Source organism: Mugil cephalus, chromosome 7 (assembly GCF_022458985.1).
Source record: "Mugil cephalus isolate CIBA_MC_2020 chromosome 7, CIBA_Mcephalus_1.1, whole genome shotgun sequence".
Lineage (NCBI taxonomy): Eukaryota > Metazoa > Chordata > Actinopteri > Mugiliformes > Mugilidae > Mugil > Mugil cephalus.
The window spans coordinates 12,297,688-12,323,891 of NC_061776.1; the positions used below are offsets into that span (position 1 = coordinate 12,297,688).

The window sequence follows — 26,204 nt, forward strand, 5'->3', positions numbered from 1 at the left end:
CACTGAGAAGTAACATCCAATCTGATTTTCAGGAGACAGGGAAACGTCTTCCACAGTTGTTCTACTGCTACTTATAAGTCAGCACTTAATGCTGCTAGTCTGTCCACTACCCAAATCTCTTCCTGTTGTTTTAAGATCAGACAAGGATTTAATATTGATATCGATAAGCCTTTCCCATCACATTTACCCGTACAATTATGTGTGTGTCTGACTAAAATATAGTTATCAGTACGGTTTGTTGCATCAGTAAGCTGTAACTCACATGAAATGTCCAGTGTCATTGTTCCCAGCCATGGTTGAAGATTTAAGCTTTTGAACCAGGATCCGGATGACATTAATAAATATCACTATGTTGATCTGGAAGACATGAATGAAAACATAACACATTTAAGCCTACTTTAACAAACAAATCTTATGGGATTGTTTCAAAGGCGGCATGTGAACAAAACCGGTACCGAAGGTCCAAACAGGGTCAAATCACAGCTAGCGTGTTCAGTTTTTCCACATTTTTCCACGTTAAATTGTATGCAAGGAAAGTGATAATCTGAATTTAAGGTGTTGCTATCTTTTTTATCCGTTTCAAAATTAATAAAAAGTATAAAGTCATGGAAGCGTGTGTAAGGCTGCTAAGATTAGCTAGTATAGCTAGATTAGCTAGCTATTTCATCAGCTACCCTAGACGATTACAGGTTACATTTGAAATCTTTAGAATGTAATATAGTTGCAGATCCATTCAAACAAAGCTTAGTTTCAGTAAGATAAGAAAAAGAGAAAAATAATAATAATAATAATACTAACAATAGACCAGCTATATAGTGAGAAATCTCATCCGTTTTTGCCTCGGATATTTACTGTATCTTTAGTCCATTAATATACCAAATATCATCACAGTCATTTACTGTGTAATGGTTAATGCATTTTTTTGTTTTGTTTTTTTGTTTTTTTTTACAGAGATTTTAGATTAGACATTTTTTTAAGCCAAGTCGTTAAGCTAACATTAGCTTAGTCAGCTAAAGAGGAAACAAAATATGCCAGTGACATTTCAGCAAGCAGACTACAGATAGTAGCAAGAAATTATAGACTTATGAGTCACATTAGCATGCAGTACATTCAGAAGAGACATGGTTTTCTTAAAAAAGTATTGAGCAATGCAAGGTCATGTGGCTATTTTAATGCTGTCAAAGGCTTGATGCCTCTTTGATGAAAAAGAATTACATCAGATGAATGATAAAAAAGCTACATTTTTAACATTGTTCAATTTGAATTCTGCATCCGAGTTTCCAAATCCAGACTGAGTTGGTGTGCATGGACGGTTTGACGGATCACTGTTAACTGTTTGTCCTTTAGAGTTATTTCACTGCCAACAGGTTTTGCTTCTCTGGCATCTTGTCGTAAACAAAATCAACTCAACGGTGCTCAGAAGACACGTCTGAATATTTTGCTTTTACTCTTCTGTCCATCAGTGCATGAAGCCCTTCCAAACAATCCAACAAGTGGGGGAACTTTTTTTCTACACAACGTCTGGGATTTCAAACATCGCTGGTTAATTACTTTACAGGTAGAAACAGAAATCTTGACAGGCCTACCAGTATGTTTCATTGTCCCCCACTCACCAGCAGTGAGGCTGTTATGGGCCCTTTTATAATCCACCAAATACCAACATTGTCTGTGTCATCCCAGCACCTGCAATCAAAACCACATGAGGTTAATTTCAGCATTAAACATTTTTGTTTCATTCAAATCCAGGAGCGGATATTACAACAACTGAATACACAGTTGCACAATGTGCCGTCGAAGCTGTGAAATACATGTTGAATACAGCGACGGAATAAAATCATATCATACCCTCTGTCATCAAAGAAGAATCTGGTCAAAACCCAGAGTATGAGGACTGTTGACGGGAGTCCTATAATGTAAGAGCAGAGATTAATTATGCATGCTCTGTTTATCTGTCAACTAAAATTAATCAGAACGATGCTCCACATCCAACCCTTTGCTGCATTTTTTATTAAATGTTGTCAGCAATATGAAGCATTGTGTTTACTCCGTTTTTCGAATGTATCCGCGTCCCACTTGCACGCTCATGCCAAAAAAAGAAGAAAAAAAAGAAAGGAACAGACACGAGGATGAAAGCACGAGACGGGAGAAAGCTAGAGAGTAAAGGTGGAAAGGAGCTGATAAGACACATCTGAGCCGTTCTGGACTGAACACTTCTCATGTACACACAAACAGAAAACACACCACGCATTGCTTGTCATGTTGTAGGAAAACACAGTTAACCAGAACAGAGAAATTTATTCCCACATATTCTGCAGTTTAATTCTGAATGAATGTGACTGGAGAATATTACCATAATTAAAGCCATTTATAGTCTCACATTCAAACTTACATTTGCCTTTTAGCATTTATAAATTACTGGAAAAAATGAACTAAAAATCACATTTGTTAATAGGAAATGCCCAAATTTGTAAGAGGTGCTTTTTTTTTTAACTGTGTGTGAAAGCAATTCTTGAGATCCTAGTGCTCTTTAACGTTTTTTAGGTCAAGGACCCCTGAAATGATGAGAGAGATTAAGTAGGGACCCCATCTAATATATGTGTTCTATATAAACTCGGCCTAGTGCTATTTACATTAGTATTAGTTCCCATTCATTATTTATTTATTATTTTTTAAACATGTGCAACAGTAAAGTGGCCGTGCCGGGAAATTGTGGTATAAAAAAAGGCTAATCAACTAAATATTTTGCAACCCCCAGTTGAAGACCTATGTCCTAAGGTATTCATTGCATTCACTATATATATATATATATATATATATATGAAAAATAACTTGCTGTGATTACGACATCCTGTATCTCCTAATTACTAGAACGTTTCTAATGAAAGATTAACGTGGCAATCATTGAGATGTTATTTATTTATTATTTTGCTAATGATATCCTGTAATTATAGGACCCAGATGAAAATGTGCTGATGTTCACCGCACATTGTTTAGCCATGCTAGCTTATGCTGATTACAGGAAGTGACGTAAGCTGCAGCTGAGGAGATGTTTAGTCCTTAGTACTCAATAAAGTGCAGCCATCCATGATCTTTGAACACCAAGGTTATTAGAGTTATTTCGGACTTCATCAGTTCCATCATCTTCAGCCTCTGAGGACTGTAAATCTGTTCTAAATATCGTGCCAGCTGTGGCAGAGATCCTTATCCTAATCTGATTTACAGGGCAAAACCGCTGTCCGCTTTAATAAAGAAGGTCTGCGACTTGTGACATAAATCTGATCAAGGAAATGACCTGGAAGAGTCTAGACAGTTGTCACAGACTTGGGCAGAATCAGCTTATCTCCAACATGAACTGATGTACAGAGGCAGCTCATCTTGGTTTCCTCTTTCCTGTCAAACAGCTGAGAGACTGTTATGAACTTGTACCTTCAACGTCTGCAGTTGCCATCGCGACGATCCTCCTCAACACGACTTACTGTCTAGATTGCTATGGCACAGCGTGGCCTTTCCAACAATAGCACAAAAAACGCTTAAAAAAAACCCATCTTAACTAGGAAGCATTGTGCCACCGACACTTACTAACACCCTGAGCAGGATTAAAACAGCTGTCTTTCCGCCAGCACATCTTCACTTAATTTCCATCTTTCCCCTCATCAGAAATACTCTTTTCGTTGTATCTGAACGCAGCACTAACGTGACTTCCACAAACTTTCTTTGCCAGCTGTAAAATCTGCTGCCTCAAAGCATAAGGAATTCCTTTGTGAACAATTCAACTACTACACTCTCCACAACATCATAACAAGGATGCTACTGTTTCTCAACCTCCTTTCTGAATTAAACAGAACTCAGCGGTGCTGGAGAGTGCAGTGACTTTTTGTTGACAAGACAAAATGACACAGACAAGAGCTGTGGAACTCCAGTAAAAAACATTTGAGAGTTACCGGATGTAACAGGAAAATACGGCGCACACAGGAAACAACAGAAGACAATGGGATGGGAATATGAAGGCAATAGAAATCAGCAGAGAAACGGAGGATGTCAGGAAGGGAAAGCACTTGAAACGGCTGTAGAAAGCTGCGGGAAACAAAAGAGGCGGGATGAAACAAAGGGAATGCCGCAGAAACGAGAGCCCGTTGTGTATATAAACTGTAACCAAGTTTTGGGGACTGAAATAGATTCCCAACAACTGTGAAGTGAAGATACTCTACTACAGAAAGTCATCAAACACATCACTGCTGCTGATTTTTTATCATATTTTGTCTCACATTTTTGCACAAGGCACAATCTTCTACATTTAAATGCATTCCACTGCTGCAGACTCTAATATTTGTACCCCTCAATGAAGCGTATATTTTATAATTTTCGTTGTTTTCATTCAGGTGTTTTGATGTGCCCATTGAAAGTGCACATTAAAAAAAAAAAAACAGGCATCTACAAGTTTTTTTTTTTTTTTTTTTTGTCCACAGTTAAACTCCACAGGGTGTCAACTTTATATGAGATTGATGCAGTTATATTCTTGCAGCTGAATATTTCATTGCTTCGGTGTGTGTATATGTGTGTGACCATCAGCGTCCCTCCCTGGAGCTGGTTTGTTGATCTTTATTGAGTGGAGTGACCTTGTGTGGCAGGGAGGACAGTGAGGGACTAGAGGGGGAGGACAAAGGACAGAGAGGAATTGGAAGGAAGGCATGTGGTTCTGGTAGGAACTAGTGGAGTGAAGGATCCTATCCTTTCCAAGCTCAATCCTCACTCAGGATTGAGGGGGTCCAGAGGGTTTCTGCGTAGATTTCTCGAGAGATTTGAGAGTCCAGGAGGGTGAGGGTGCTCCAACAGAGGCGCTAATTCAAAGATAGGACAAGTAGTGATGGAGTGAAAGAGCAGTCCAGCCCTTATTAGGCGGGACTCATCAATTCTTCTTGACGAGCTGTCAGGTTACACCACACATGCATGTGGGTGTTCCCTAAATATAAGTCAAATCAAATCATCTTAGATTAAGAAAAAAAAATCTGCCAATGTGTTAAGCTTTTTCTGCTTGACAAAAAATCTTAAAATAGGCACAAAGTCATAAAAATTAACACAAAGTTCTTGTCTCTGAACAAAATATAAGATGTATAAGATTTTTGCTCTTGAAATTTCTTTTGTGCAGTGCGAGACCATCACCAGGGCCCAGAGTTGGGTTAGGAAAACACTGCCCCAGTCCGGGGAGCACATGGGTACCAAGCCCAGAGACCACGAGTTGCTTCTAAAGCATGATGGTACACACAGTTACAAGCTATGCCACTGCTGTGCAGACAACTGGGAGCGATTGGTAGTTAATTGACATGAGACGGAAGAACTCAAACATGTACCACAAGGAAACTCTAGCCACGATCAGGATTCCTACAACCAAATTCACAACACTGGAAGTGTCAGATGAACCAAGATGGAGGTGACAGCTGCAGCTCCTTTCTATAAAATTGTAAAACAAATCTTAAAAAACACCAAAATCCCATCAAAAAATACTGCCACCACAGGGCACAACTACAAACTATGAAAAACTATAAAAACCGTATCGCTTCTTGTAGTCTTGAGACAAAGTCTGAACTTTCAAATGTCTCTTTATTTCCGCTTGACACATCAGAAGCGGTGCACTGGGATACAAAATCAATGAGAAGTTATGATTTGATACAAATTTGTCTGGGCCAGTGCACACAAAAAAGTTCACACAAAAATGGTTGCACATTGTTCAATGTTTAAAGGTCAAACATGCACAAAGGTGGATATTTGCTTCACTCACACACATAAGAACAAGCAATGCTGCATCCAAGACGGAGCCTGTTAATACCAGTAGAAGAAAAAAAAGGCCCAATGGGTGCAACCGTTCTCTGTAGGGTTGATTTGTATATTTAAAGTCTCACCTTTCTAATGAACGGCGGTGTTTTTACTAAATGCTTTGGATATTTTAATCATATTTGGTGCTATTTGCAGTTTCTACACTTCAAATTGTAGATTTGTGGCTTTGTTTTTTCTTTCGAATAGAATCTGTATGTACACACAATATATGCAACCAGTCAGTCATGTTTTGCCACCCTCAGACGACCCTTAGCTTTCCCCTTACTCACCCCAACCGATCAGTATGTACCACCAGAAATATTTCCTCTGGGAGACAAAGGTAAGGGCCAACAGGGTCTGCAGATACATGCCCTCCACCAGCAACCAGAAGTAATTGGCCAAGATGCTGAACTGGAAGAACGCCACGGCCGACTTGCACGTTATCTGGAGAGAAAACAACAAAACAAAGCTCAAAATTCCAGGTGTGTGTCGTCAGTCATCGCATAATTTCTCATGTTGGAAAATTCGAAGCAGAGATTAGCATAGCTGTGATACGTCTTTACTTTAAGTCTGTCCAGCAAAAACGCAACACTACAATAATATTACATCTGAAATATTCTTTTTACGTTCTTGTTATGGACACATGAGGCAAGACTCACATCAGCAAGACTTGTTCCTTAGCTCAGTCAGCGAACAAGTGGCAGAAAGCTGCTGCTTTGATGATTTAATTTAATCTAAAAAAATTACTGTAAAAATAAATCTCAAGTGCAAAATGAGAGTGTTTAATCTCTTCATAGCTGCAAGACACTGTGTAATTTAAATATAGACTCATCTATTTGAGATTCTTTGCTGGGTTATTCGGGCATTTACATCTTGAAATGGTATTACTTGGGACTGGATGTTTTGTGAAAACAAAGCACTGTATATCCTGAGCATCAACTATTCATGAGTTAAGAGTTTATTGCTGCTTTCCCCCCCTCAGGTTTTATAGTTTGGTTCTTAGATGAAGGGATAACAGCAATATGTAAATGTCTGTGTCTTAACACATAGTTTTGCATGTGCATGCCTGGAAGGAGTACACCAAAACAAATGCAAAACAAAGTGAGAACTAAAAATAATAAGTAAAAAGCAGAAAAAAGATAAATAAGTCAGCAAAAAAACAAACAAACAAAAAACAACAACAACAATATGCAAATATATCTGCAAAGAGAAACACAAGATGCACAAAAATACAAAGAAAACTGTGAAATGCAAAATGCAAAAGAGGTTAAATAAATAAAATTTTGATGTTGGCACTGCAGGAAATGTTAAGTGTTCATCAGAGTTATAATTCATCAGGTTTGAATGATTTTGGGCCAAGTTGTGTTATGCAAGCATCAAAAGGATTCTACTTTCAGAAAGCAAGCACACAACTTTTATGCCAAGGATGATGGAACGAAGCTTAAGAAGCTGTGAAAGAGTTTTGAAAGGATGTCACTGCTGCTAAGACATGTTAACAGGTGAATTAAAAGTGTTTGACAAGTGTACAAACTTATGAAACTGACATCAAATAACTGCCACCAACAAGGTACAACAGCTCAGTTATTATGTTACAAACAGTGGCGTCTTTGCATCAGGGGCCGGTGGGACAGAGGCTGCTGCTGTGCAGACAAGGATTATCAACTTCTATAAGGTTTCCTGTGTCAAAAATGTTGTTGTGCATAAGTTAATAAGTAATCAACTTTGTCCCCCATTAAATGTTCGCATTTTTCATGAACGCAATTTCCTCTGCAGACACTTTTTGTCACGTAGTTGTGTGTGAATACTTCATTGTGCCTGATGCTGCGTCTCTGTTTCCGCTCAGTGGAGCACAGTCGAGATGGCCCTGGCCTGCAGTGTTGTAGATTGGTGAACTGCTGTGTGTGTGTGCATGCGTGTGTACAGCGCACACTTCAGTGTGGGCATTGAAGTTCAGGGCCCCAGAGGATTCTCATTGGCTGATCAGAAGCAAGGGCGGGGACTGCACAGGTCTCGTTAGCTCGGCTAATCAAGTAAAGTAACATACTGGTAGCTAATTGACATTTCATTCATTCATTGCATGATGGATGGAGTTGCCTGCCTGGCTACTTCAACAGAAGTCGGAGATAAAAGGTTTGGGACCACATCAACCAGAGGATTCAATTGTTTCTCAAGAAGGAAAAGACAAAACTAGGTCATTCAACCAGGAGTGGTTTAAGCAGAAAACTTTAAGCAGTTAACCGAGAGCTTGTCAAGCTTGTTGAGTCTAATTTATTTTTAATCTAAATGGAATTGATAATATAGTTTACATTTTGTTTGAATTATGATGAAATTTGTGTAATGGGTAACTGGCGATATGTTTGTGTTGACTTGCCTGTGGAACTGAAATGACTGTTTGGCTGTGGTATGTTGTGTGTGGTGACTTTGTATATTGATTGCTGTGTATTGTGCGTCATTCACAGAATGAACCATGTTGTGTTTTTTATTGTTGTCACGTTATAGTTTCGATCTTGAGTGTTTGATATAGTGAGATCTTGAAAAGTGCTGCTTGGTCGGCGCTACTGATATGACAATATATGTCGTCAGATTGGCATCGTTTGTGTGTGGCATTATTCGGCTGCAATTTTGTCGTCAGGTGCAATTTTGTTGTCAGCTGTTTGTTGTCAGGTGTTGTGGCCCCCTCTCTCAATTGCTTCTGTGTTCGTATTGCGAGGGAATTGATTATGATATTTCTAGATTGCAGCATAAGGTTTTCCTGCATGGCCCCACCAGAATTTCCAAGCCAAAATAGCCACTGGTTACAAGTTAAAATTGTACATACATTTGTAACCTGAGTCCGCCCATTTTGATATAGTGACACTATCTCGTTATAAAATGTTCTCCAGCAAAGAGCACTCTGAACAGATAACACAGCAGAAAAGAGAAATCCTTCGGTAATCGTTTGGTTGATTGATTAAATACAATCCTGTTTTATTACGGCAGTTTGATTATTTAGTCAACATCTTTGCCAACACGGTGCACTTAACCACTCTGGACATTTTACTGTAAATACTGTGAGTTGCAGTCATAAAAGATATGCAAACTTGCAAACACTTTAAAGTTTTGTCCACACTGCAAAAGTCTGTAACTTGCTGCTAAAAGAATTCATGGCTCTTGCCATCTCATGAGGGGATTGCGCCATTAATCAGTTCACCACGTGTCTTCCCCTTTCCATCATTAACTCAATCACACGACAGACGTGGGAATCTATTTTACGACGGAAACATTAGCGGCTAATTAGCGACCTCACCGTTGACATGGAGCAATGATCCAAGGTCTCGTCGGCAAACAGCACCGCGTCTTTAATGAAAACAGCGCTGGCTCTCAGGACGAAGGACGAGAACAGGTTGATGTGGATGTAGTTTCTGGTGCAGCGGAACTTTCTGTGTGTCAATAACAAACAGTCACGTACTTCTTCTTGCACTGCAAATTCAAATTTCATGAGACAGTGAGAAGAAGGCAAATAACCTTGATGAATTTACATGTGTGATAATATGCACTCCACGAGAGTGCATATTCCAGTGGTAGATGGAGATAGAGGGACGAATAAAGATAGATCCATGAAGATTTATCTTTATTTGTCCCTCTATCTCTATCTACCTCTGTGATCTTGTTTTTATTCAGTTGCTGGGGCCAGGATATAAACAGCGTAGGGCCATGTGGTCCTTGTGGAGACGTTTTTTTTCTGGGCCAACTTTTAGAGGGCTAAAAGCTGTTAAGACTAGAGGGTGAAGGTTAAAATGAGGTAAGTGTAAATTTACGGGTTAGGGCACTTGCTTGAGATGGGGCTAGGGAATGCATTACGTCAGTGGAAAGTCATTTCAAAAATAGAAACAAGAGTGTTGTGTGTGTGTGTATCTAGGACAGTGCATGCAGTTATGATCTTACCTGAAGCCTGCGAACACCATGATGGCTGTAATGAGGGAGATGAGTGAGGTAGCATAGCCAACGGTGTAAACTTGTCTGAAGGTATAGAGGTAACTCGTCTGGTGACACGGAAACAGAGAAACAGAGGTGAAAAAAGAGAGGGAAGGGGGGGTTGTGTAAAACTGAAATGTGGCCATATTTATGAATGGGAATGTGGCTCCATCAAAAAAATAAATAAAAAATAAAAATCACTCAGTTGTAAAATTGTTAATCTGACTAGGATGAGCAATTACCTACATGGATGATCAATAATAATAACAAAACTTTTTTACTGCGTAATTTTTTTTTAAGACTGATACATTACGTGTTACTTAATAAAATTGTTTATTCAATGAAACAAAAGTATTGTACTCGCCCTAAACCTGTGACTAGGTCGGACCGGAAACGGAAGCAGTGAAAGGGGGAAGCAGAAACAAAGATTGGCCAGATCACAGCAGCATGTGTGCATACCGGATCAGGGTCGATGTCATCGCTGAACGCACAGGCCACCTCGTAGGGGGGGTACGTTTCAGACCATCCCTTAACAGTGCAGTTCCTGTAAACATACCCTGAGGGGACAACAAGGAGAAAGTCTGTATCAAGGACTTTTATATTTAGCTCAATCAGTTGTTTTTCTTATTTTGTTTTGTTTTTGTTTGTTTGTTGTTGTTTTTTTGGGCAACACACAATTTTATTCTGTGAAACTTTTATCTGGACAAAAATACTGCACATGCATCAGGGATCCACATGTTATTTAAATATACCTGTGAAATAAAGCAGTTAAAAAAATATTTAGGCCCTGGTTCTCTCGGTCGAAACACAATGTAGTGACTTACAGAAAACTAAGTCAACTTAAATAAGCCACTGAGCCATGTTCCATAACAATAAACAATAAACAATGTCCAGTGCATTACAAAAAATTACAAAATGAAATCCATTTATTTTGCAGTCACGCTGCAAATTTTACATTACTGTCCCAAATCAAAATAGCCACCTTTACATCCCAGCCTCCAGATTGACACGGTCACAAAACAGTTTGCTTCCCCCACAAACACAAACTTCCTTTCCCCCACCTGGAGTTTAGCTATAATAGACCGCCAAAGCCGTATATTAGAGAGAGTCTGGCCAACTAGGGAATGAACCCTCTGAGCTATCCCTCTAGGCTGATTGGTTCTGAGCTGGTCACACGTTTCATAAAGAAGTGACATTAACAGAGAAAATAAAAATGGAATAAAGGTTAAAATATGCCACAGTGCTCAGCCTACGGCTCCAGCACAGGATCACGAAAACACAGAAGAAACTCCACCGTGAGCAAAAACAGAAAAGGTTGTGGGAGTAGAAGATTAAAAGGAAAAAGTAGATGTCAACAGATTTCTCCCTATTATGTGAAGTAAATGTCAATGTCTCTCTGTGACGTTTGTTAAGATTTTAAACAGGTAAAATAAAGTGATACCATCATTAATGTGAACCTTGATCTTAAAAATGTCCAACACCACTTTACAAATGAATAAAGTTTGAAGTTAACCAAGACTTATGCTAGCCTTATGCTAGCCCTATGCTAGCTAGTTATCTGGACTAAAGGTTTAGAAAAATAGCAGCTACTCTCATATATACTGTGAAACACACATGTGTGTGTAATTCTTGTCCATGTAGACAAACAAATTTAATATAATTGACACGTAACTTTGCCTCAGTTACTACTAGGTTATTATGGCTAGCGTGCTAATGTTACAATGATAATACTAATTATAAAACTAAGTAAGTAAGACTAGTTTAATTTTCACTATTTCTGAGTATTTATAATTTTTCTGAGTAATTTCAAACTTTTAACGGTGATGGATGAACATGGGAGTCTGAGGAGAAGGTAAACACATCTCCATGACTGATGAGGCGATTCAGCTACAAAGCATATTACAGGTTCATTAAAATATTTAAAGTAGACACTGGGATATTTCAGTGAAGGCCTTTTAAATATTGACAGATGTTATAATAACAATTTGTAGACCCGTTAATGGTGAAAATAAGTAATTTATTTCAACATAGCACATCCGTCCCATAGGTTTACACAGTAGAATCTTCCCTCTGACGTATCCAACATGGCGCCCATGATTTAAGTTGGCCAGACTCTCTATAATATATGGCTCTGTAGACTTCCACTCTGGTGCGCCCCCTAAGTAAAACCCCTGCAACTGCGTGTGGGTACATGAACACAGTGGTATAAATTAAAGATGACTGAACAATATATATTGGCTCCAACATGCAAGTTGAGTTATTAACGGTTTTTCAAGTAAGTTAAATAGTGGGTTTCCTTACAGCTCTTTGGCTTGATACAACACCTATACAGTATTATATGCATATATATCATTATCTCTAATGGCCTGATGTCTCATGCATCATAGAACTGGCGTTACAGTTATAACATTTCATTTGTCACCAGAGCCTACAGTAAAACCATCAAACCTCTTTACTTATTAATAGATTTAATTAGTGCCATTTCTTTTCTGCTGGCCACTTGAGGACAGTGGAAACATTAGTAAAATGTTGACAATATAATCTGTTAATTATATGTGATAAACTTCTTGTAATTTAATTTGGATATTCACTCTGTCTTTTTTGCTCTGTTCTTTGGTCTCCACCAACTCCCGAAGGAGATATCTGGCCACTCCATTCAGTCACATCCACTCAAATTTCCTCTTCGTTCTCAGTCTGCTGTTTCAGATGAGTTAGTGTTCACTGGGTTTTTCAGAGATTTCTGATTGGAAACAGCTGTGGCCAAAAGCAACACTATGAGAGTGGTGAGAGTGAAACAAAACAGTGGCGTTGGGAGCCAGACACCTGCAGTAAATGAGCCGGAAGTTAATATTAACATCTCAAAGGCTGAGACTGGTTTTAATTCTCTGTTGGATCGTGACTGTGAGAAACCTCTCACACTGTTACCATTTGATACAGTTATTTTAATCAATCACAGCCAAACCTGTGCAGAAAAGCTTTCCAATGACAATTTAAAGTTTTTAGTGCATAAGAAAAAAGTGTTGTGAAAGTCTGCATTAAAATCTGCATCTACATGTATTGTAGAATTATCGTATTATTTCTTCACACTAACAGGAATCTCATTTCTTCAAATTGACATGCTGATGCGTCCATTGCCGCGTCATTCCTGAGCAGCATATTTGAATCGCTCCACTGACATTTTCTCTCTCGGACCATTTCACTCCATTAGTGCTTTCAGTTAGAAAACATTTGATGCTTTCATGTCTCGGCAACTCCTCTGACATTTGTTCCTGGTTTATATCCGTTTTGGATAAAGTAGGTGTCGGGATAAGGTCGTCAGCTGGAGCTGTCCCCTCCGTTGTGCATCAGTGTTGTGCGTGCTGCAGTTTTTTTTGCCATTTTCCCTTTTTAGTGACAAACAACAGCTGTAAACCGCTGAAAGCAAAGATTCTGTTTGAGTCTGTTTGAGTAGAGCTGCAATTCAGACCATAATGAGCCATGATTTCCATGATGGTAAAAGAGGAAAGAACATTACTTGTTAATGATCCTGACCTTGTCACCCACAATTATCCGATCATAATGACAATACAACAGAGCAATGTTGTTTTGTTTTGTTTTTTTATCTGCAATCTGCAAAGAGTGCCTTAGGACTAGTTACAAATTACAGTCATTATTTTTAAGACAGAAAATGTTTGTTTAGGAAGATATATGTAGGCTCTAAATAACTGCTTCAAAGAGATTTCTTGTCAGTGATCAGGTGTAATATTATGACCACCTTGATGAGACGTAGGGGGCTTTGGGGCTTTGGGTACTACGGGGTGAGGGGAGGGGTCTCTGGATCATTTCACTAGTCAATTTGGGGACCAGGTCAAAACCTTCCATGCACCACCTTCACCTGCCATCAAGGAGTGTCATTGCTATGGGGTGGGGGTGCCTGGTCTAGTCTAGGTGGTGCATGTCACATCCACATTGTCACTCTCACTGTCTTCTCAGTGGTCATAATGATGTGGCTGAGCGGTGCATAAACCCACTTAAGCTGCGATGACCCCTTTACCCTCATTAATACATAATTATTGTCTGAGTACGTGTTTCTCTTGGTGTTGCTCTGCAGACAGCAGCAGCCTAAGGAGACGTCAGAGTGTGACATATTAACTGTGCCGACAGGATTTCAGGCCTCTTCTCGCTGCCAGAAACATCTCAGAGCATGTATGTCTGCCAACAAACGCATGTGAATAATTCATACGGTGCTCCTCCGTCACTGACTCCAGCCCGCCGACTACACTGTACTGATTAGACGTAATAGTGGAGACACAGTGCACCAGCAGAAAATGGGTTCCCAACATTACCTACTGTAATTTATCAGTTCTATTGTTTAGATGATGAGATTAAGAGAAGCCGTTCTTTCCTGTTGGGGTTGACGTGGCCGTCATGTGAACCCACCTTGATTGCTGGAGAAATGTTGGAAGACTTCAGAGCAGGACACGTTGACCACTTGTCCGACTTCAGCTCTGTGCCAGCATCCGATTTCGTCCCACTCTGTTTTACATTCTGCAATATACAGAGGGATAAAGCTGTAACGTCTCAGCGGTAAACGTCTCTACTTACACATCTGTAAGAGTGAGAACCTGCTTTTTTTTGAGGAATGTTCAACTTTAAAATCAGATCTGGTGTCTGTCCATGTGTCAGTTTTTTTGTTTGTTTTTTTTGGGTGGGGAGTGTTGTTTATCGTTCAGTTTCATTTCAATTTTATTTATATCTCATCAGTAACAATCCAAATTTGTGTCATGCAGAATCCCCCAGAGCATGCACCAAGGCATCTCAAGGCAAACTTTCCCACTTCCGCCCTTTCCGAAAACTGAAATCAAATCCCGGCTCTCCCACAACTTTTTACAAATGATCAGCAATAAAGCAGAAGCCTATTGTGGCTGCTCTAGGTTCGCCTCAGCCACAGTTGACAGGTTTTCATTAAATATTGATTCCTTCGCTGTACTCCCTTGTCGTCAGGTTAAGAGCCTGGGTGTCATGTTATGTCCATCCCACAGATTACATACCAGTGCCAATCTCGTTTACACCCTTGTTGCATCATGCATCAGTTACTGTAATACCGTTCTTTGCTCCAAATGTCGCCCAAAATGCTGCAGCTCACATTACAATTTACGTTTAAGGTCTTTCTCAACCGAGCTCCATCTTTTCATATCTGATTTCCTCCAATTATACGCAACCTCTTCCACTCTCGGATCCTGCTCCGCCAACTCAACTCATTGCACTACCTGCCCATATCTCCACTGTGGGTTTCAGTGAACTAAGTCGCTCAGCTCCCGACCTCCATCAAGCCAGACGTCTAACTTTATTTTCTGTGCTGTGTTCTTCCGCGCCGTCACATACAGTACAGAAAACTCACTTAGATAGTTTTCTGTCGGAGTAGTTTTATCCTTCTCATGACAGCCGTAACTTTGAAGTCACAAAGAAATATAAATATAACTTAATTTAGTTCTCGATTACTCATGTTTGGCTTTGCAGTTCTCGCTTTGCATCAGTCTTGTGTCACAACACGATGATTATTTCTCTCTCATGGACTGAAGCTGTCACACTAATCAATAAAAATGGTAGCGAGACGTTATCCAATTCTGTCTGTTCTTCGGGGCCCAGACAGTGAAACTTACAGGAAATAAATTCTGTTGTAAGCCCTGGATTTATTTATTTTTTTGTCTACTGAGACTTTTTTTTAGTTTTTATTTTCTGTGATCTATGGATGGCAGCATCTGGGGTTCAGATGGTGTACCACTGTGATCCCCGACGCTCATAGCTAAACAAATGGGTTTCCTTCACAACACATGAAACCTAAAGAATTAGTGAGAATGAGTTAGTTAGCTGTTTGCTGTTAGTTGAATCAAACATGAACAAATCAAACATCATAAAGCATTGGTCTTCAACAGGAGGTTTGACCCCTTGGGGTCCATGTAGGTACTGAAGGGAGGTCACAAAATCTTGAGAGAGATTGATGACTTTCGTTATCCCCTGACTTTTAATTTAGTGCTACAACAAGGTTCATATTATTTTTTTATTATTAGAATATGCTTTATGACAGGAGTCTTCAATGTTTTTCAGACCAAGGATCCACCAAACGGATGGAGAGACCCCCACCTACTATATTTGTGTTGTATTAAACTCAGCCTAGTGCTGTTTAAAAATATACATTATTATTATTTTGCATTCAATATTAAGCTATTCAAATAATACACAGGTTCAAATATTCATTTCTTTTACTTTAAACATGTGCAATATTAGGGTGCTCGTGCAACTCCTGTAAACATAAACATACCTAACTGGTGTATGACTGACATATGAAAAAAATAAAACAAAGCGCTCCATTTTGGCCTCATGGGAGTGAGCTGCACTGTCAGCTTCTCTTCTGCTAATATTGCAGTGTGCCCCTCAGATTTCACCTGGGGACTGAATAGGCTCTTGGTCAATTGTGCGGAACCTGACAGTGTTTAATATGCGGCCTTGTGATTGGCTCAGCAGCGATAGGGGCGGGGCCTACTGGAGGCTTAGGTCGACAGGTCTCCTGTATCGCTGAATGTGTGAAGTGTTGGATTCATGTTAATGTGTATTTAAAGAAATTTAAATTTGTGGGGGAAAAATAAAAATATACATATGAAAAATGTCTGATCAACCAAAGATTTTGACCCCCGCGCAGTACCTCTGTGGACCCCCTAGGGGTCACAGACCCCCTGTTGAAGACCTATGCTTTATGATGTTTCAGACATTCATGTTTGTTTCAGCAAACAACTAACTAATTCTCACTGATTCTTTATGTTTCATGTGTTGTGACATGCACCTGCTCAACATCAAAATTTTGTATTTTATCAATATGAGCATGCGAATGTTTGCGCTCAGCTCACAGCACCGCTACCCTTCTCAGCTTTGCAAATCTCCTCTGTGAGGCTGCCACATTATCCGACTTGTGTGATGTTGTTTTTAATGTGTTTTTCTGCAACGTTCTGCGTGTGTGTTTGTAGACGTGCTTCAGTTTGCTCTTCAGGGACACACCTGGATGGATGAGCAGGAGAAAAAGCTTTGCCTCACAATGAGGCGCCACCAGTTCATGAATATATACATATAAGAGGATTAAACATACAATGGCTTTTCTCACAGACGTTATTGTGGCGACATTATTGTGTGCCTGTAAATGTACCACAAAAGAAAAGATTATCCAGGACTATGTGTTCATTAGTCAAATGCCTCAGCCTTACACCATATATTTAGGGACTGTAAACTTCAAAAATACCAAGTATTGTATCAGAAAAAAACAGGAAAAAAAAAGATGAATTCCTGAGAACATCCTGTACTTCCTGCTATTTATGGAGATCAGGGTTAACACATAAGACTTCATCTTCTCAAATATCATCTACACCACGAAACTGTAAAGACAGGTGACCTGATTACTCGGTCACATACTTATTCTTTTGTAATTAAAAGTGGACATTTCTATTAATTCTGGCCTAATAAATCTAAAGCATCTGACAGGTCTTATCCACAGTCCAAGCCTCATCTTTTTCTGTAGATGGATTACAGGAGAAGCTTTTGTTTAATGTCAAGCATGGAAGATTTTTTTTTTCCATCTGCTGCTCCACAGTTTCCAGATTCTAGATACATTTGCCTGCATATAAAAGACTGATTCACATATGTGTGATGTGAGTAATTTGACAAGAGTAAAGAAATGAAATACCTCTCGTATATATATTAGCCATGGCTATGAACATAGTGTGTAATGCTGCAAATGTCTGACGCCATCTCCATCCATGTGGATGAAATGTCAGCAGCAGCAGTCACGAATTTAAAAAAATAAGAAGTGTCGCAAGAAAGTTTTAATTGTTTTCATTTATTCCCAAAGACAGAAGTGGGAACAAAATAAATGTAAAATACGTTTTCCGCAATAAATCGCTTGACTTAATGTCCGTTAAAAACAGAAATTATGATTCATCACATGGCAGTATGCCAGTGAATCATGTTTTGTGTTGAGGCTTTCATTCATTTCATTGCGTCCATTCATCCATACAGTCAACATTTTTTTAATTGGTGTTTGGCCAAGAGGAATGATCACCTCAGGGAAGGAAATAACCAGCAGGGCCAGTTTTTATATAAAAATATCCCACTGTGGAGAAGGTGTGATCGAAAAGTGACTGAGATCCCTGAGACTAAACCACTCTAGTGGCTCTGTGAGTGACTTTTACATTAGTTTTTGACCTTTAGTAGACCTGGTGAAGTAAATATAATTATTGTCCAGATGATGGTGTCACGGTAAAGGTCTTTGGCAATATCAGAAGGGTCTGTCAAACTGTGAGCATGAAAGTGGAAGTATCGCATTGTTCATTAGCGTGAGGCTAGTGTCGGAAAAAAGGTCAACATGGTGAATCCCTTGTGAGACACAGGTGTGTTGGATGAGCCATAGAGAACGGCTCTAAGGCATAGGTCTTCGACAGGGGGTCCGCGACCACTAGACAATCTGCAGAGGTACTGACAAAATCTCTGGTTGATCAGACATTTTTTTCATATTTCTTTAAATTCTCACCCACAAATTTAAATTTCTTCAAATATGAATCCAACCTATTTTAGTAAAAGACTAAATGAAGGCAGAAGACGTTAGTTTCCCCGCCATTGGCAGAGTCCCCAAGTTAAAATATATATATAACAACTAACTTCAGACACTCATGAATTAGCTTAGCTTTAGTTGCTCCTGGAATAGAAGTGCCCAAGTCCCAATGGGCCACATCACAGAAGGTGGCTGAGAACAACAGGGTCAAGGTTCTGTGGGACTTCAGCTTCCAGACTGACAAACAGGTCCTGGCTAACCAACTGGACATCGTGGTGGTGGACAAAGAGCAGAAGAGGGTGGTGGTGATAGATATAGTTGATACCAGCTGACGCCAACATCAGAAAGAAGGAACATGAAAAGGTTGAGAAGTATCGAGGTTTGAATGATCAGCTGTAATGGATGTGGAAGTTCAAGGTGAGTGTGGTCCACGTGGTAGTAGGAGCACTCAGCGCAACAAACATCCAGTTTAGAGGACCCAAGCTTGAGAACGACACAGATACCACCCCGTGAGAGCGAGAGAGACGTTTTTATATATGTATGGATCACCATACAACCAACTTCAGACGCACATGAATTATCTTTGCTTTGGTTTCCCCCCTTAACATTTCCTCTAGCGTCATCCTCACTTCTGTTGATTGGTGAACTGCTTTGATCCCTGACACAAATCTCTGAACTGATATCAGAAGGATGTTCATGAAATCTGGTGGAAACATCCATTTTCCTCAGAGGACACAGATTAATTGACAAAAAAATCACCTGGTGGTGAGCTGGATCAGGGACGGTTAAAGGACAGACCAGACAAATCCGAAAAAGTAGTGAGGGTAAGCCGGGCACAACAGGCCCCTGTATTTGAGATTCTTCCCATTGAAAGGGGGCAGCTGAGGTCTTCAGGGCATCTGGTGATGATGCTTCCTGGGCACCTTCCTGGATATTTTCCAGATATGGACATCAGGGACGAGACTCCTGGACAAACCCAGAATTCAGTGGAGGGATTATATATCCCATCTGGCCTGGGAACGCTTTTGGATCCCCCCCAGGAAGAGCCGGTAAGTCACCGCAGCCTGACCTCAAGTAAGTGGAAGAAAATTGATGCATGGATGGTTGGATTGACAAGAAATTTGTTTCAGACATTCATGTTCCACTAAGGGTGAGGGTGGTTGTCTAAGGAAGCTCCCATCAGCCCAACCCTAACACACAAAGCTGAAGAACATGAGTTTGTTAGCATTTAGCCCAGAGGTTCATGATTTTTAGACTGTACTGTTAACAATAAAAGTGTGCAACATTTATTCAGATTTACTGTTATCAGCATCAAACCTTTCCACATCTAATACTTTTCAAATATATATATATATATATATATATATATGTATATATATATAATATAATTCCATAAATATCAACCTGCCGCTACAGAGAAACGAAAAGAATCACCACGATCATTCTGGACCAAAGCAGTCAGGACAGTGACATCCCATGTGACTAATATCATAACTAAAAATAAAAGGCTGTTACTGTGAAAAAGCAATTAATTTTAACTAAATGCCACAATGAAACATTGCATTGGTCCATTGGTTCCAATTTTATATCATATTAGTTCTTCAATTAACCAATCTTGAAATATTAAAATTAAAACAAACAACAAAATAAATAGCCTGTGCCCAGTCATGTGCTTTCAGAGTAAATTTGAATCATTGTAGTGGGTGCTGACATTAATCTGAAACCGACTAGTGACATAAAGGCAGCCAATCTGTCTGGGGGATATATGCATTTTCTCGCCGTGCCTTATACCATTTACACGGAGCCACCGTATCTAATCCTTTATCCATTCTCTCTCCCTCTTTCTGTCTCACAAAACCAACCAATTGCATCCATCAGCTGGTCTGACGAAAGTAACCCTGGGAAACCATAGTGGGGCGTGGACATGTGATTATTCACGGAGCCCCTGGATGATTCACCTCCGTGTCTCCTCTGTCGCTGTCAGTCTGAGTCAGACTGATCTTTATAAAGTTGAGGATAGAGCAAGGGCAGCAGGACTGAGTTGAAATGCGCTTTCAGATCTTCTGTCATCTCTCTAGTCTTCGCTCAGCGAGCGGTCGTCTCAGTGCTGATGCTATGAATTGTGGAGGTTTTTGCACAGTGGGGGGCGACCAAATACATCACCACCACCACCGCCACAAGCTTTACTATTCATGACCTAATCTACAGGTTTTGCTGTGAATAGCAATATCAGTGTCTGCCTATCGTTGCAGCAACTTGAAAACACCATGACATTTTGTGCAGACGCTCGTGGTGCCTGTGGGGATGAATTTTAATGACGCTGGTTATTAAGATTTTGGTGCAATATTTGTGGTTTTGAGTGAAATATCTGAACAACTACTACAATGAATTCTGTTTTGGACATCCAGATCCCCTTTTACTATATTTACTATACTTAACTATATTAACCTCATGAGACCTGAGCTTTTGTTTGGTATGTATTTTTCATTTCTTTAAACACAAGTAGTTTTTGGAAAAACATTATGTCCTCATGCGTGGACAATGGGATTATTTCACTCAATAGTATAATAAAGTTACCAATATGTAAAACAATATGTTAATTTTCATGTCTGAACACTGCTGTGCAAAATCAGAATTGCAAAGTATGAAGTTCCAATGTCCTCAATAGAGTACTTACTAATTAGTGAAGCTATATATTACTATGGGTTACTGTTAATTGAATTTGCCAGTGATATTTAACCAGAAAAGTTAATAAGCATAAAAAAAGAAGTTTAAACTGTAAAATTAGATGTGGTTTTGCACGTTTTCAGACTTTTGTTATGTGATCAGCTGCAGAGTGAATCCTCTGAAATCCCCACTATCGCGTTTTTACACCAACTAATGTCTAGTTAAGAGGATAAAAGTTTAAATGGATCAGAATAAGCTGCCACAAACCTAAAACTTAATGTCCCCATATGAGGACGCGGGGTCTCAGGAGGTTAATTTTAGTGATCTCATGATGTTTCCTCGAAGTACATCAAACTTTTTTTTTTTACTTTAACAGGTAGTTAAAGTAAAAAAAACATTTCCATTAGTTGTAAGACACTGTGTGGCACTAAACCAAGGTACACGTGTTTAACACAGCCTTTTTAATTGGTCTTTATTTTTTTTAAATTAAATTAATTTAGCAGGGTTTTTTTGTTGTTTTTTTTTTGTTTTTGTTTTTTACATTTTTCTAATCTTGTGTAAAACACACTGGAATTTCATTCAAAAATGTTAAAGAAAGGCAACTGGACTCTTAGAGTTTCTTGAAAAGTTTGGATACACATGCTCATTCAATTCAGTGAGAGGATGTGTCCAAACTTTTGACTGGTAGCGTAGCCTCTTCAGTCATAGAGGACTGGTGGAGAGTCTGAAGGTGTGAATGGGTGTGAAACTTCTTGGGGACAGATGTTCAGACTGTATTGCTGATTGATGGCAGATTATGTGTCAGTCTACCTGTCCACCTTGTTCACACGTTCCAATTTAGCAAAGACGGCTTCGTTTACCCCTCTTTCAAACGATTTGTTTTTTCTGGCTAACATGTGGACTTTTCAAAGGAGTGTCCTTTGTTTCTCAGGTGCAGATGAACCACTGGAACGTTTTCTGTGTGCATTTGTGGATGTGCTGTTTTATTTCCCCCTTGTACAAATCCGTGCATTTTCTCACTGCACTGAACAACATTAACTACATCGCTCTATCACCTGCAATCAATTTACTATACGTGCTAACTTCTGTCCCCAAGAAGTTTCACCCACATTCCACTGACTGATAGTGGGTTGTTAGAGCACCAATCATTGGAGAAAGAGGACAGAGACAAACAGTCTCCTCCAATGACTGTACTGTACAACGATTTAAACCCCCCAAAATATGATTTGCATGTGATTTGTCAGGAAGGAAGCTGAGGTATGTTTCTGAGGTTATTTTGTCATTTGATGCACATTGTTTCATGTGAAATTGTATGGTGGGTTTTAGCTATATATATTTTTTTCATAATGAATTTAAATGAGTGCAGGATTAAATGTTCCTCTTAAAATAAAATGAAGTTGCATTCTTGGTTGTTGACGCTTACCCCGGCAGTGCTAATCACATATACACACTATGAACAGTCCAGTGATGAAATTCTGCTGAAGGAAATTAACTCGGACTCATTCTGCACCACGATAAGTCCTGTTCTTGTTTATTTCCAGTTGGGTACAGAGAACAACACAGACGTCGTGTCATCTTGTTGTTTTGTGGGATCCAAAGCAGTGTGGAATTTAATATGAAATATTTACAACAGTTTATTTGCAGACTACAAGACATTTTAGTACAGATAAAGCTCTGAGTCCGAGGGTTACTGGGGCACTAAAATACCACACAACTGTTGTTAATGCTACTTAATACACCTGTATCTTTACAAATATCTGATTTTTGCTAATTATACAAACACTTCTTCTCCTCGCTTGTTTGGGGCTTCTAGTCAGACTAAGCCAGAAATAATCACACCCCAAAAATACAACGCTTTCGCTCTCTGTCCAGTGCATCTTGTTGTGTAGGGTGGAAATTCATTGTAAATAAGACGATTATAAGTGGCAGAGAAGTGCTTGGTGGAAAATAAAGGATGGGGTTACAAGCTCGCAGTTAACTAACTGTTGGGGTTTAGCTGGAAAACAGAAAAGCTAAATTGGTATCAGGGATTAAGAGATTTTGTTTTCCCGCGTTGTGGTTGTTTCACTGTAGTTAGAATTGGATCTTTAAATTTTAAATTTGGTGAGAGGGAAACCGTCTTTTTAAGCACATTGCATGTGGGAGGATCATCCTCAGGTTTGCACAGATTGGTCTAATCCTAATAAAATCCTAATAGAACAGAGGCGCCAGCTTCCAAATAGCATTACAGTGTCATGTCAGAGACGGTGGCATGTTTATGGGCACTTTAGTTGGAGGGAGGAACAGACTAAACCAAGCAGCAGTGTTATTTGTACAAACAGCTGCAGCATTAATGGAGCTGGAGAGCTGAAGAACGACCTCATTTTTTATTGCACTTCAGGTGTTGCTTTATAGAAATTAGCTAGAAGCGTGTAGGGCTGCATCAAAGTAATCAGCTACAACAAATCAGCAAACATATTGATTAAAAGGTCTCATTTTAAGTCGCATTATTTGGCATCTGGTGTACCTGGAGCACACATGCTTCATGCAGAAGGTAAAGCAGTAAAGCCACAGAGACCAAGATGACAAACTGAGAAGCAGATGAAATTGCTGCCTTTCTGGAGAGCTGATGCACACTGACAGTACAAATTAGGACAGTGGCATTTTGACATACTGACAGCATGTGGGCCTGCACACACACAAAAAAACAAGGCATGTGGGAGTTTTGAAGTGCAGCCAGTGCCGCCTCAAATTATCCCTAACTTTACAAGGACATGGCCGATCAGGTTGGACATTTATATATTTTTAATTATGAGGAACACGTCTTTCTCTGGTTGTTACCAAGACAGAGGAAGATGAAGATGATGTTAAGAAATAGAAATCGTAATGGAATATTTGTGAGAAGTTAGCGTACAAGTGTACAAGAGGAACAACTACAAGGTATCAGTAGCTGCGTTTCCATTTCAGGTTTTTGCTGAATAAAAGTGATATTTCTGAAATTTCAATAAACTTTGTGCATGTTTCCATTGAAAGGTGTTTTGTGAATGAGCTCTCTTAAAACCTCGTCACGCGAGACTTCACTTTGAGGAAGATGGACTTCAAATAAACTGGTCACATGACGCTGTGCATCATCTCTGGTGACGCTGGTGACGGGGAAATGCGAAAAAAAAAAAAAAAGGTTTTCCATTATATTGTTGCGATAAACTTTGATATGTCTTAAAAACCACCTGAGACCACCATGAGAGTGTGAAAGTGGTTTTAGTATTTAGGTTGTGCACATTGGAAACCAACAAAGCAAAGAGATAATAAAATATGTTTTCTTGTATATTAGTAACCAGATGTACACATAGCAAAAACATTATTTGCAGTTATTTTGATAATGGTTCAAATGTTCAAATGTCATGTTATTAAGAAATGTTCTGTTTTTATTTTTTTTTAATAACTTTTAACTTTGCAGAAGTTTAGTTTAACAAACCTGGTACTATGAATGCATCACTTTTGGTATATTATATGATAGTAATAGTAAAAGTTGGCATTGATGCCACTTGCTGTAATAATATTTGAAATGTTGACCTTTTGCCTGATTAATATTTTGATATTTACTTTCACTAAAGCAAAGGAGCATAGTTTATAGAAGTATTCATGGTTTCCAGAGGATGAACTTGGTGGATGGTTTATCCAGTGGACTACTGTGAAATGTTGTGCTCATATAAATGTCCCCCTTTAGTAGGGTTAATAATCTCAATTTTGTCAAGTAAAATTTTAAACTTTTAAACTCAGTTTAGGGCAAAAGAAATCAAAACATCTGTGGTACTTCATGTTAAGTGCTTAAACAGGGTAAACGTGACCTACAAAACTAGGGAGATTAGGGCACGCTATACACTTCACAACGCTACTGGGCTCAAGCGCTCTTTTTTTTCTTTTGATACTGACTACTTTTTAATTTAACGGATATTATGTCTGCCTATAGCCTGTCAAGGCCTTCAACTGAAGATTAGATGTTCCACTAGCTACTTTTTCAAGTAGCAGCAGCTTACAATGTACAGTGGACTTATAATCATTAGCCACAGTTATTAGCCTGTGCAGTCTGTTTTAATTGATGAAAAACAGTCATATGTAAATTTATTACAAATGAAAAGTTATTTGCGTTTGAGGATGTTAGCTTGCTCAGGTTAGCTACCTGGAAACGCTGCTAGCATGGCGGCAAACTCGTTTTGTCTTTATCTCAGGTCAGGTCATTTAGAGCAGTTTGTTTACCTCAACACTCTTGTTCTTAGAAATTAAAATGCTTCTGAGTACAGATTAAACTTTTGCTGTCTGTCAAGTGGTGGAATAATATTCCCATAAGGGAGTTCCCACTTCTAGATGCCTGAACTCAGATCTTTTGATTTGAGTCACACAGACACTGAGAGTGATCTGACAACTGTGATGTACAGAATGTGAAAAGATTTCAGTTTTAGCCTGAATTACAGCCACCAAAAATGCACAATTCCACGATTTATGTTCACTGGAGCATTTATCCTCATTCATTCATATAACAAAAGCCAGAGTAAGTGCAGCGAAAGCCATGAATTATGGAAGCAGACACTGTTTCACTAGGCCTCTGTGATGAATCATGAGGTTATTTCTGACCAGCTGTGTGGATAAAAAATGTCCCTGGTGCATCTAACCGTTAAAGTTCAGAGATGTGTCAAGAGGTTGAGGACTCAATTCAAATATTTCAGAAAGAAAAATTGTGTTTTTTCCCTCCGCTGAGCGCCGCTCTATTCTTAGGCTTTGATTAGCATACAGCTCTAAAAGAAGCTATATACACTTAGCCACTTGAATGTCACCTCATTTAGGATTAACAGTGACGTATGAAAGGACCTGGGACACGAATGAGTGCTTCCAGACCTCCACTGAGGGAAGAACTTAATTTATTATGCAACGTCAATACAGTTGTATGGCATTACATTAAGTTTTAATAGAATAAATACACGCAGGGTTTTCTCAGAATAGGTCTAATTCTTTTTCTTTCTTTTTTTTTTTTTTTTTTTTTTTTTTTGCTTTGCAGTAATGAAACAATGATTTCATTAACCCAGTAATGAAACAATGGTTTCATTACTGGGTTGGATGGGTCTGGATGACTGAGAACCTTCACAGACTTTACTGGCTTTGGTTAAAAACGGTTTCCAGTGCAGATCAAGGAGATATAGGGTTGTTTTCAGTGTGTATGGAC

The 26,204-nt window shown here is 39.2% G+C and overlaps 1 protein-coding gene across 1 annotated transcript in view; it reads right to left on the bottom strand.

The window, feature by feature from the left end:
- The window catches only part of LOC125010552 (pituitary adenylate cyclase-activating polypeptide type I receptor-like), a 38,011-nt gene that overhangs the window by 8,563 nt on the left and 3,244 nt on the right, over nucleotides 1-26,204 (bottom strand). Inside the window, exons 3-10 of the mRNA XM_047589271.1 lie at nucleotides 14,185-14,292; nucleotides 10,225-10,322; nucleotides 9,736-9,833; nucleotides 9,098-9,230; nucleotides 6,102-6,255; nucleotides 1,846-1,906; nucleotides 1,614-1,683; nucleotides 263-357 (exon numbers count right to left, since the gene is read on the bottom strand). Of these exons, the coding sequence (XP_047445227.1) occupies nucleotides 263-357; nucleotides 1,614-1,683; nucleotides 1,846-1,906; nucleotides 6,102-6,255; nucleotides 9,098-9,230; nucleotides 9,736-9,833; nucleotides 10,225-10,322; nucleotides 14,185-14,292 (817 nt within the window). The remainder of the gene's footprint in view (nucleotides 1-262; nucleotides 358-1,613; nucleotides 1,684-1,845; nucleotides 1,907-6,101; nucleotides 6,256-9,097; nucleotides 9,231-9,735; nucleotides 9,834-10,224; nucleotides 10,323-14,184; nucleotides 14,293-26,204) is intronic.